Source organism: Manacus candei, unplaced genomic scaffold, assembly GCF_025592945.1.
Source record: "Manacus candei isolate 608988 ecotype Guabito, Panama unplaced genomic scaffold, ASM2559294v1 h1tg000056l, whole genome shotgun sequence".
Taxonomy (NCBI): Eukaryota; Metazoa; Chordata; class Aves; order Passeriformes; family Pipridae; genus Manacus; species Manacus candei.
This window is the reverse complement of record NW_026138104.1, coordinates 3,109,651-3,122,363: the sequence shown is the minus strand read 5'-3', so window position 1 is coordinate 3,122,363 and position 12,713 is coordinate 3,109,651. Positions and strand designations below refer to the sequence as shown.

At 41.1% G+C, this 12,713-nt stretch overlaps 1 protein-coding gene across 12 annotated transcripts in view; it reads left to right on the top strand.

The window, feature by feature from the left end:
• The window catches only part of ADAM22 (ADAM metallopeptidase domain 22), a 136,668-nt gene that overhangs the window by 58,560 nt on the left and 65,395 nt on the right, over window positions 1–12,713 (top strand). For all 12 annotated transcript variants that reach the window (XM_051802547.1, XM_051802548.1, XM_051802555.1 and 9 more), the window contains exon 4: window positions 1,286–1,352. In XM_051802547.1, the coding sequence (XP_051658507.1) occupies window positions 1,286–1,352 (67 nt within the window). The remainder of the gene's footprint in view (window positions 1–1,285; window positions 1,353–12,713) is intronic.

Genomic DNA, 12,713 nt, shown 5'->3' with positions numbered 1-12,713 from the left:
CTGCTTGCAGCTCACTCATGGCTGTCACCAATGTCTCTGTGAGCAACAAAGTCCATGGTCCTGCTCCCTGTTTGGCCAGAGTGAAGCTCTGGAAAGGTGATGAGCCACTGCCCTGGGTGCCACTCTGCTGTTCCTGCCCGCCCTCAGCAGGTCAGTTCACTTCTAGCCTGGTGTTTTGCTGGTTTAAAGGAGAAATATTCAATTGTGCTTCTTCTGCTGAGGGGGTCTCTGCTAATTACCTTTTGGCCCAGCAGTCAACCTGCCTCTTCTCAGGTTTTCTGTATCAATTTTTCATCTTTTTCAGTTTAATCACCACTGAGGTGGGACAATATCAAGTCTCTATACTGATTTAATCTCAGTAAAATTTTGCAGTCTTTGAAAATGCTTAGTGAAATTTATGATGCAGATGATTTGGTCCCTTCTAACCTTCCCGATTCTGTGATTCTATAATTTGCTTGCCTAGAAAATAATTACGAGGGAGAGGATTTGACTGGTTTTGCACTGAAGTGTCTTAGTAAATACAGCCTGCATTTAATTTATATATGTTTGCCCCAGGTCTGATTGTTTTTTCTCTACAGTGTTTGTTCCAAATCCTTGTGTACTTGAAAGCTGCGATTGCTGTTGCCCAGAGCCTTTTCCTCTAGCATTGCTAAAGCTGCAGGGCTCCCAGGGAGAGCGGTGGTGGGGATTCCTCAGGACAGGACCTGCCCCAGGGGCCCCACCACAGCCTTCACACCTGCACTGTGAGCTTGCCTGGGCTGCAGCTCCCACGGCCGATGGCTTTGCTGACCTGTTAAGTATGGACCTGAGCTCACTGTATTGGTGTTACAAGGTCATTTTATTATTGTGCCATTGTGTCCTTAGGAGCCTGCCAGTGCAGCTACCGCTTTCTCTCATGTTGAGTTGGAGTCACTCCTGCTGGTTTTTCATCCTTCTGCTTGTTTCTTTTTTTAAAGTCCACCTAACTTCTGTACTGGTCAGCTTTAGCAGCAAATAGGAAAGCCTCTTGAATTAAAATCAGTATCAGTGGCTGGGTTTGAAGCTTCCATGAAGAAACTCCCCTCAGTTTTCCTTGTCCCACCTTCTGGTATTAAAAATGAATGTATCCCATGCACTGTGTAACTCCACTGGAGATGGTTGTTTCAGTGATTTTTATGAACATTTTAGGAAAAGCATCCTGCAGGTTTTGCCCTTTTCAAATGTAAATGTTCAGTCAGTGCTTGCTGAGAGGGAGTGCAAGAACACACGCGCAAGGCTTATGGTTCCTTTTTTCTTTTTCTTGCAGTGACCTGCTGTCTTCTGAGTATCTTGAGAGGCATATCGAGCAAGGTGGGAAGACAGTGGAAGTTAAAGTAAGAATTTCCTTTTTATACTTTGCGTTTTTAATTTGCTTGGCTTTTGATGTTAATGCAAACTCACTTGTTTTTGTGAAAGAAGAGAGATCTGATTTTTCAAGGGAAAATCTACTTTTCTGAGGCAAGCATGTTTCATATTTTCTAACTTCCGGCTTTTAAACAATAAACTTCTTTGGCAAATTTAGTATATTAATGTTAATATCAAAATGGTATCCATGAAAAATGTATATATGATAGTTCATTTTAGTAATAAATATACTTTACTTTTGATGCCTATTGAAGAAAATCCTTTTGTTTTGGTATCTAGCTTTCCACGTTGTACTAATGCCCAAGTTTGTTGGTTATGAGCTTCTTTATGAATTTGAAAATAGCAAGATTTATGGTATAATATTTCCAAATATCTAGTCATGGGTTTCCTTCTCTGTATGTTTGTTGGCATGATGACTACAAGATCCTATTTGTTGCAATGTGAAATGTCCGACAACTTTTACAGAAGTCTTTTGTTATATACATGTAACATGGGAAATTTTTCTTGAGGACCTTCTGTTTATTAGGACTTATTTTGTAGATGTCAGCTGTAAAATGGCTGTAGATTACATAAAATGTGCACAAATGTATTATATGCTCTGCATAATGGAAACTCTTTAAATTTGACTATGAGGTAAATATCAGATAAACTTTTGCTCAAAGTTTGTTTTAAAAATGTAAAATTTTTAAATTTTTTTTTTAAATCCCCCAGAGTGCATTACTAGATCTGAGATCACCTAAATACACTGAAACAAATGTATTAACCTCTGCAGTGTGAAAATGGAAATGGAAGTGGGCAAAGTAGTCCTTTAGCCAATGAATAGCTAAAGATATCCTTTGGTTTATCCCCTTCTGTCACTTGCAAATGTGAAGTCTGCTCTATTACTGTTCTCAGAGATGATAGTCTGCATACATTATCAGACTGAGGCAAACACATACGTGTTCCATTAAATTGTAAAGACTAATTTCTCAGTCAGCTGTGCTCTGCAGTCAAAAAGTCTTGACTGAGATTCAGAATATGAGTCAAAGCAGAAATAAAGATAATAGCTGATATTAATAAGAACAAAACAATCCATTTGTCTGCATCAAGGTATATGTTCAAGTTATCTAAGTTAATCTATCCAACTGCCATCACTGAATTAGGACAAATCTATTTCTGATGAGCAAACCTTAATCAAACAAGGAAATGTTTGAAATCAGTGGCTCTTTGCATCCAAGGGCTCTTTAATTACATAGGGAAGAGATAGGAGGAATCAGACGTTTTGGAGGAAGGGTCATAAAATGATCTGGGCCAAACAACTCCCAGTCTCCAGAGTCCCAGAGATTATTTCCTCTTCAGTTGTCTGCCATGCAGGGTCATGGTATACCTTCAGGGATGGCTGTCACTGCCTTGCTTAGCACTCTCAAATCTGCTTTAAGTAGAGTACCAGCATTGCTGCATGGAGCTTGATACTCGACATCAGCTGAATTGGGAGTGAAAGGGGCATGAGACTGTACTATAAAGGAGAGAGGTTGCTGCTTGAGTGGTGTGTTTCCCTCTCCATACTGCCTCATACCTTTCATACCCATGGGCAGGGGTGCAGGGGTGGATGGCCCATACAGGGGGTCTTTTCTTCCCCCTCGTCTTCCAGTGCTCCAGGAGTTCTGCAGGCAGCAGTCCAGTGGAAGCATGCTAGGAAGGGAGATGTAAATTTTTTGCTTGTTTTGTTGCACCCAAGTGTGTGGGATCGGAGGAGAAGGAAGCAGCTGCTGTGACAATATGTCAAAAGAACCTGTTGGCCCCAACCATGGGAATGTTTTCAGAAAAGTTCAGATACTGATTTTTGGAAAAGTGCAGACTACCAAGTACATTTTGATACCAGACACAAAGTGAAGCTGATTTCAGTACCCAATAGCTGTTTAAAAATAAATCTGATGCTTTCTGACCAGTATTTTTTAGAGCCACCTGTAAGTGCATTAGAGAGCTTTGTTTGTCTGTCAAACAGTTTCTGAAAAGCCTAGCAGTATCTATTTTGAATTTGAGAAACTGAGCTCTGGTTTTACATCAAATGTTTTGAAAATTGTACTGCAAATAAAAGACATTTTTGTTATAGTGACTTAGTATCTTCCATTTCTGTGGAAATTGTTTACCATAACTGGTTACATAATTATTATGCTAGATTTTGGGGATTGTGCAGATTGCTTAGATACTTATTTAAAAACAGCTAGTAAAAGGGTGCAACTTAAAAATAAATTGCAAAATATGCACTCTGCTATGCAGCATATTCTTAAGCAGAGGGAGAAGAGGTATTTCAGAAAGGAGCCAGGTTTCTATCAGTTGCTTCAACATGCTGCTCTTCACCCACCTCTGTGCAATTTGTCTTGGGCCGTAGGCAGAGACAGAGGCAGCCTGGCAACATCTCTCTTGCTGCTTTGGTGGGAGAAACGGTGACAGAAAGAAAATGTCCATCTGCCATCCACTGCCAGCTGCAGGCTTTGAGCAAGCCTGTTTATACAGCAAAATGGCCTCCTCTGTTCTTGGCCTTCTTACTGGCTAAGGAAAAGTGTATTTTAAAATACATACATATTTCCACTTGCATTTCTCTGTGCAGGAAGACCGCACAAACACACGGATCGTCGGTGCTGCTCTTGTGCCATCAGCAGTATGGGAGATGTCAGGAGCTTTGAATCGTATGAAGGCAGCTGTACATACACTCAGCAGTTTGGGAATGTTACAGGCATGAATGTGTCTGGGGAGTGAATGCCTGCCTTGGCTCATATGTGATGTGGAGTTGATAACTACTTCTGCCACTCCTCCCCCTCTCCTTGCCTCCCAATAAAACTTCCTGTGCTGTAAAATACAGATGGATCTTCTGCCATTACTGAGGATGCTTCAGAGAGAAGAGGGGGGCAGGGAAAGGGAGAAACATTCAGACCATAAAAAAATGCTGCTTTGAAGTAGCAAAGAGATTTTCATAGGGAGAAGAGTCCTCAATTTAACATACCTTTTTATCATAAGAGAAAATTGCATTGCATTTGATTTCTGCATAATTCATTAATACATTAGACCATTGTGAAGGTGGAACATGTTACACATGTTTTTGCAGGGTGCCAGCATTTAGTTGCTGCAGAGGAGAAGCTTCTGCGTGAGGTGCCCTTGTTAATTTGGCACAGTTAGGCAGCGCCTATGACATTCTTATTAAAACAGCAGCAATGTGCCATTCCTGAGAAAAAAAAAAAAAGGAGGTAGATGTTCAAATTATTTTGGTGTTTCCCCCCACATCCTACTCTACTGTACATCATGTGTCTAACTGCTAGAAAAGTGGTAGTGTTGGCCTAAATTATCTCTAGTAGCAAAGAGAATAATCAATTAATAAGAAAGAGAAAAACCCTTCTTGGCATTGCCTTTTCCTGATTGTGTCATTCCAGATCATCCTGTGCTCACAGCACATCAATACTCAACCTGTGTATACCTAATATTGTTGCAGTATATCTCTGTGTCCTTTTATCTCTCTCTCTCTTTTTTATTTTTTTTGGTTATCATTCTGTCACTGATGCTGTCGGTGAGATGAAAGGCAAAAAACAGCTATAGTGCTGAGTAATTCACATTGCTGGATTTTTCTCCCTCAGAAGGAACAACTGATATCTATTCAGTGATATTTTCTCATATGAAATGTTTCAGTTTTCCTCTTCAGGGTGTGTAGAAATAGATGTTTCTTCTTGTATTCCCCCAAAACATTGGACAATTCTATTAATTCTTAGAAAATAGATTTCTGAAAAAAAATAAGCAATGAAAATAATTCAGATCCCCAGTCAGAGAACTTGCACAGGTAGAGAGTTGTGGTAGATAAATACCAGAAATTTTTGATGGCATGTTTAAACATAACTAGATGGAACTATATTTCATAGGCAATCCTTAAAGTCTAAAATTCTTTAGTGTGGTGGTGTAAACACAGTATATGTGTTATGGGCACAAAATTACAGCAAGAGTGCTTACAGCATAAAAGAACACTGCTTTTTGCTTCTATCTCACAGCATGTTCATACTCACGATAGCATTGAACAACATAAATGGAGACACAGTAAATGCTAGGTACTGGTTTTCTCTATTGTAATGTTGACAGAGAAGCTTTGGCCAGACTTGTCTTTGTGGCTTAAGACTGCCTCATGGCTTTGTATCCCAGGCTGTGCTGAGCTGTGCTGCTGGTCCCCGAGGTGCTCAGCCCATGAGTGTGGGCAGGACAGTGCCCAGTGGCCTTTCTTCAAAGTGTCCTGTCGAGCTAGGGTGCCACAGTGTGGCCTTGTGCTCTAGCAGGGATGCCATCGTTGTAGTTTGGGCAGTGGGGGTTTTGGGGCACATGCATTCTAATGCTGCACAGCAAAGCAGAATGGGAAGTTTGCAAAAATAGTCATTTTGTTATGTACATTATGTGGCTAGAAGTGTGTGTAAGATGCCTGTGACTGTAGCATACAGCTATTTTAATACCTCTGCACAAAAGGGGAAAAATACTGTTCTTCATTGCCTTAAATCTTCTATGTGCCATGATGTGTATTCAAAGGGCTCTTTATGTACCCTTTTTTAGGAAAATAATATAGAAGTGAGAAAGATATTAAAATCTTGAAAGAGTGGAGGAGTTTGATTACTCTTGACATGGTGAATATTACTTTTTCAGCTAAACTTTCTCCTTCAGATCTGAGCTGCTCAAAGAGTTGTTTAGGTACAGACCCTTGACTGAGAGCAGTGTGTGTGTGTCACATCTTAATGCCTGTGTTTCATGAGACCTTATCTGAAGTAGCATTCCAACATTTCATTGTATCTCCACAGGTAGGAACTGATCATAAGGGTACAATAATTTGTGGTGCAGCCAGAATAAACACTGAACCTGTGAGCAGGTAGTTTTAATTATTGACTGCTATGTTTCCAGTCTTATAGCGAGGTGCTTCCACCAGCATTTTCCAATTAGGGCATCCACTGTTTGAGCTCCATAGAAGAATCTCTTCACTTTTTCTTCAACTTTTGGTAACTCACCATTTTGTAACCAAAGAGGAAGATGTTTCAGTTGCCAGAAAAGCCAGAAAGCATGCTAAACATGCTTTCCTGTACGGGATTACATTTTCTCCTGAAGAAAGAGGGAGAGCTGGGCTGGCAGGAGGGGATGGGAGGGGAGCACAGGAAGACTCTGCCCTGGGAGACTGGAACCTGGGGCTGGTAGGGAGCTGTGCGTGCATGTACCTGGAACTTGCACAACCTGATGATGAGCCCCTGAGGGAAAAAATAACCTGAAAAGGAACAAATCATAAATAATGCAGGAATTATATATGCCTATTTCTGGCAGAGCTTTCTTTGTTTGTGTCCAGAGACTAGAGAAGCTGTTAGTATCAGAAGAATTACTCTCTAGCTTGTTTGAGAGAAGATTTTGAATACAGGTTCCCATAATGTCACCAGATTCCTCTCCTTTACTCCCTCAACAGAGCTCTGTTTGCCTCATGGCAAATTATTATAACAAATCTAGGCCGTAATCTACTTTTTAGTGATAGCAGTAAACTAACTGAAAAAGAGCTGACAGGGAGTCTGTGCATCTGACACAGTTTAGCAGGGGGTTCCTGCAAGGTTGATGTTCAGAGTGCTCTCATCTAATATTTTCATTAATGACTTAAAAAGTATTTGTTTATTAATGAAATTTACCAGCATTACAGTGAACAGAAGGATCAGTTGGAGAACTGGCTATTTTTGACCAATGAAGTAAACAAAAATGGGATAGAAAAAATGGCAACTTCTTACACTAGTTGTAGGTGTTTTTACTGTATGATGGAAGTTCATAACTTGAAAGTTCCACAAGAAGACGAAGATCATTGTGTAGTAGTGGAACAGGGAACGACAGGATGGAAGAGAACTGTAGTCCTAGAGTATTCTGGTCAAATTACTTCCTGTGGGTTTTGACCAGAATTAATGTTACTGTATGAGCCTTGATGAAGAATTGACAAATTTTTTGAATTTCTGTGTGGTTTTGATTGCTCTGGATATCTTTTTTTTCAGCAGTGTTATGCTGTCACACTGAATTGATAGGCATTGAGAAATATTTCACTTTCCTGTTTTAGCATTGCTTGAATTATGAAACCCTTTGGGGTTTAGTAAAATGTAGTATCCTCTGTGGGATAACAGGGCAAGATAATCAGCCCTTATATGTAATGTATTTGCCTGACCTAATGATCACAGTAGCATTTTGTATATCTGATTATCTCCCTGCTATTACTAGCTTACTTTCTACATAGGTTCTGCTACCAAGAAGAAGAAAATTAGAAGTGGCAGCTTTCTGTATTAGGAGTCATTCCCAGGTCATGTTTTTGCATATACTACACTAGAATCAATCTCTGATCATGATTCATGTAGGATTTTGCAGGTTTAATTATTTTGTCTCCTTTTTCTTTGTGACAAAAAAAATTAATCCAGTGGGTTTAGCTAGTCCTGGAGGGGAAAAAATTGTCAGAAAGTGGGAGTCTTGAAGAGCTTAAAAAGTATATGTTACTGCAGATGTGGGCTTCAGTGATAAAGTCATAGTTCTGCTGAAGTGAGAAGTCGAGTGACTTTGTGACCGTCAGGAGTCACCTCTTGTGTACTCTGCTGCAGTCTTCACATGCCTCAGAAGGAGGGCAGCTTGAATTTGCAGAAAAGTCTTGCCAGACTTTGTTCACCTCATGAGTTATTTTCCATATTGTTGTATGCTACAACATACAGCATACATAACCAGAAAGTGGTAGCAACCAAATGTTCAGTAATCTCAGACCATGAAGGACTGAGTATAACTAAGAGAAATTAATTACTGCTATAACATTAAAGAACTTATAATCACTTTGTAGATACTCTTACTAAAAAATGAAAGTATCTTTTTGGGTTTAACTTAATCCCTTTGAGGGGGAATTAGCTAAGCAAACAGAAGCTGCTGTACTTCTGAAGGAGCAATTCCATGTAAGACTTCAGTGTGTTTTGGCTTGACATCTTTACTTTCTTCATCTTGACTTCTGTAAATAGCTTTGCCTAGACACGTCTGTTGTTCCCTATGGATACCAACCTGGCACTGTATTATATACAGTAGGTTAATGTTTCTAGACACAGTCACAAACTCTGTGAATTTTCACTTAAAAAGGAGTTCCTGTTATTCAGAAATAATGAACCAATAAGATGTGGTGTTTTTCTCCATTTTCCTCAAGACATTATCTTCTGCTGACTGATTGGTATCCACGTAACGTGTTGTGTTTATAATACTCCTGTAACTCACATGCTTATAACTTGGCTTTAGACTTGGGGTAGGCTGATGACCTGATGAGACAGATTAGTATGGGTAGATTTTAAAGTATGTTCATACTGTCCCTTAAAATGTTTACTTCCAGAGAGGGACCTGGGAGTTTGGATTGACAAGAAGTTGAACATGAGCCAACAGTGTGCCCAGGTGGCCAAGAAGGCCAATGGCATCCTGGCCTGTATCAGGAACAGCATGACCACCAGGTCCAAGGAAGTGATTCTTCCCCTGTACTCAGTGCTGGTGAGGCCACACCTGGAGTACTGTGTCCAGTTCTGGGCCACTCAGTTCAGGAAGGATATTGAGGTGCTGGAGCAGGTCCAGAGGAGGGCAAATAGGCTGGTGAAGGGACTCAAGCACAAGTCCTATGAGGAGAGGCTGAGGGAGCTGGGGCTGTTCAGCCTGGAGAAGAGGAGGCTCAGGGGAGACCTCATCACTCTCTACAACTCCCTGAAAGGAGGTTGTAGCCAGGTGGGGGTTGGTCTCTTTTCCCAGTCAACCATCAGCAAGACAAGAGGGCATGGTCTCAAGTTGTGCCAGAGGAGGTTTAGGTTAGATATTAGAAAGAATTTCTTTACAGAGAGGGTGATCAGACATTGGAATGGGCTGCCCAGGGAAGTAGAGGATTCTCCGTCCCTGGAGATTTTTAAAAAGAGACTGGATGTGGCACTTAGTGCCATGGTCTGGTAACTGCAACGGTAGTGGATCAAGGGTTGGACTTGATGATCTCTGAGGTCCCTTCCAACCCAGCTGATTCTGTGATTCTATGATCACCCTGGAATAGGCATACAGGAATGGGGCAAAATGCCTGTCGTTAAAAATGACTTGACACCATGACTAAGAGACACTAGGCACTGCTACAAGAGCTGACTTAAAAGACAACAACAGAGTAGGCAGGAAGAGGTAACCTGTTCTCCTCTGCCTCACCTTTGTCTGGCAGCTGATAATTAAAATAATTTTCTCTAATGCCAAGGTAAGGCAAGGGAAGTCAAGAGGCTGTTTCCCAAGCAGATGCCAAGGCAGCTTCCAAACCAGATGGTGTTGTGCTGGCATGAGCTCTCTGTCCACACCCTGCAGCTATGTTCATAGAGCATCTTCTGTCATAGCTACTGGGCAGTAAACAGAAGCCTCATTTGGCCTCTGAACTGGGAAGCTGGGCTGATATGTTGTGCCATCTGCTGAAAGCGCCTACTGTGAGTCACTGACGGCAGTTGGAGTGAGTCGCCCGCGTGCAGGATCCTGTCACATACATGTGTGTCTCTATTTGTTAAGAACGCTGGCAACAGTCTTTAAATATGGGCATTTTGTGGGGAAGACTTGGAAGTGGTGATGCTTTATCCTAATTTTGGAATCCATCTCTGTGATTTCAGAATTTGAAACAGCGTTATAACCTAATGTGACTACAGCTTGTTGGCTCTGAGGTGTATGAGTACATGTGATAGCCTTCTTCCTACAAAGGGAGGGCATCCTTCACATTTTCGAAACGTTTGGCTTTCAGGCATCTGCAGTACACCATAGGAAGGTTTGGAGACCTACCCTGCAAAGTGGTGGTGCCAGGGTCCCTAAAGTTGTTACTGAGCTGCGTAAGAGCTAAGCCCAGGGCTGTGCTGTCCTGCAGCAGAGCCCCACAGCTGGCCCCCCACCAATTGCTGAAGCACATGTCAATGAAAAAAATGTTCTCTCTCATTACAGTTACATAGGTCAAAGTGCCATTTTGACTTTTCTATTTAAAAATAGAAACCCATCCCTAGCAGGTCGTTTTCTGCTGTAGTAGTCAGGAGCAAGTGTGCATTTTCTTTTCCTGTTGCTATTGTTCATGCAGTCTTAGTTATGCAGTTTGGCAAGTAGTGGCCCCACAGCAGGTAGCTCTTTAAAAAGCTACTCATTATCTGATGTTTCATGGAATGGTGTCTTGAGCCTTAGCTGGCCTTTTGGGAGCTTTCTACTGTAAGGAAAGAGGGAGATGTATTACTAGGATTTGAACTAGACCAGCAATCTCTTTTCCTTTGGATTAATGAGTCTTAAAATAGGAATATGTAGAAGAAGGAAGTACCAGAGTGTAGCATAACGTTTACTGGCCATCACCTCTCCTAATAGCAGAAAATGACTTACTTGAAGATCTAGTTCAAAAGCAGATGAATGTGCATCCTTATGTTCCTCCCCTGGGAAGGTCATAATGTCTCTGAGGCGAATAGCAAACACTGTCAGTGTATGGTCAGCAGATGCTTTCTCCACTGTGACTGCAGAGAAGAGTGAACTGCCACGATTACTGCATGTCATGGCTGTTCTTTTGCTTTACTTGTTTCCCCCTTTATTATGAGTATTGGTTAATGTGTTTTTCATCTCTTTTGTGTCTACTCAGCAGCTGGTGCCTCTCTGATTATGGACAAACTATCTCAAAGGATAAAAATGAGGACAGATTTTACTTCTATTGCTAACATCTATGTCTTCTCATTTTTTAGTATCTTTACACACCTACCTGAAAGGCTGCAGGGAAACTTGTGCTGGCATGGGCAAAAAGGTTGCATCTTATTGGCAATGAGCTGTAGCAGTTCACAGGGCAAATACTCCTAATTCAGGATTTTGCTATAATTAGGCAAATGAAGCATCAAGATGAAGATTATATCACAAAATGACCACTATCATAAAGATTAATTTGTTTTAATTGACCCTGGGGTCATTCTGATTTTTTTATTTTATTTTTTTTGTAGGAGGTTATTACACTTTTATCTCTCCAATTCAATAGACTCCTTGTTAAACAACTGTATATTTTGTATTGCTCTTGGATGTCACCGATAAGGCTGAGAAGTTTCATGAAGGAAGGATAACTTACTGATGCAAGGAAATGGACAAGAGTGCCAATGGCATTGGCAGAAAATTTGCCTTGCGTGATGCAAACCACAGCATGAACAGTGGCTGAGCACCGTGGGGGCCAAAAATGTTGAACTTGTCTCTGCTGTAGCATTAGTGTGCCCTTGGATATGGTGTGAGTGTGTGCCTGTGTGGGTTACAGGTTTGTGTCACAGGCATTGTCACCAGGCTGACCTTGTCTCATAGGAGATGACATTTAGCCTAATTTCCTCCCACACTCCATACTGACCAGGTTCAATTTTAGAGCAGAAACGGTAAATGTGCCGCTCACACTTATGGCTGGCATACGTTAGAAGAGCAGTCTGATTTCCTCCTATCTTACACAAAACCATTCCCCAGTAGCTGACAAAGGCGGGTGTGGAGGTTTGATTTGCTGAGATGGGCAATTATTGCCTGCTTTTGAGAGAGCAGAGAGATGCTCTAATAGCTACAGGAAACCAATAGCTCTTCACAAAACACCCTTGATGTTCTGGACTGAACTGCTGTTGATGCTGATTTCAACTCTTCCCTATGGGGGAAGTCTTGATTTTCATATGGGGCCAGAATATTTTTAGGAAAAAAATTAAGATCTTTTTTTCAGCTTCTGTCTTAATGCTACAGATACCAACAGAGAAGAGAGACAACCCTAGTCCTTAGGGAGTCGTTCCAAGAGCAGAGGAAAAGAAGAGAGAAATAATGATTACATTTAGTCCTTTAGTGGTCTTACATCTCTCATATACTGTGATTCCTCCTCTAGTACAGTGTATTTTTTTACAGCACTTGCTATAAAAGAGCTTTAGTACATGTCAAACCCAACATAATTTCAGCCTCAGCAGTACAGGAAGGCAATGACAGTAAACTTCTTGTCCAAAGTTACATGTACCCTAAAGAAAACATTGACCTGTAGAGTCCCTGACTCTTAGTACAGAACCATAGAATCATAGACTCATTAAGGTTGGAAAAGACCTCCAAGGTCATTGGGTCCAACCTTTGACCAAACACCACTATGCCAACAAAACCACAGCACTAAGAGCCACATCCGGTGGTTTCTTCAACACTTCTAGTCTCAGAATTTGTAGCTTTAAGTGCTTCTCTCTTCACTGATTTTGTGAACTGTTGAAAATGAGTCTTCCATATAGAAAATATACAATTTATACCCTTCCCACCACATGCCACATGTTACTGGCATGTTTTGTCCACTTGAT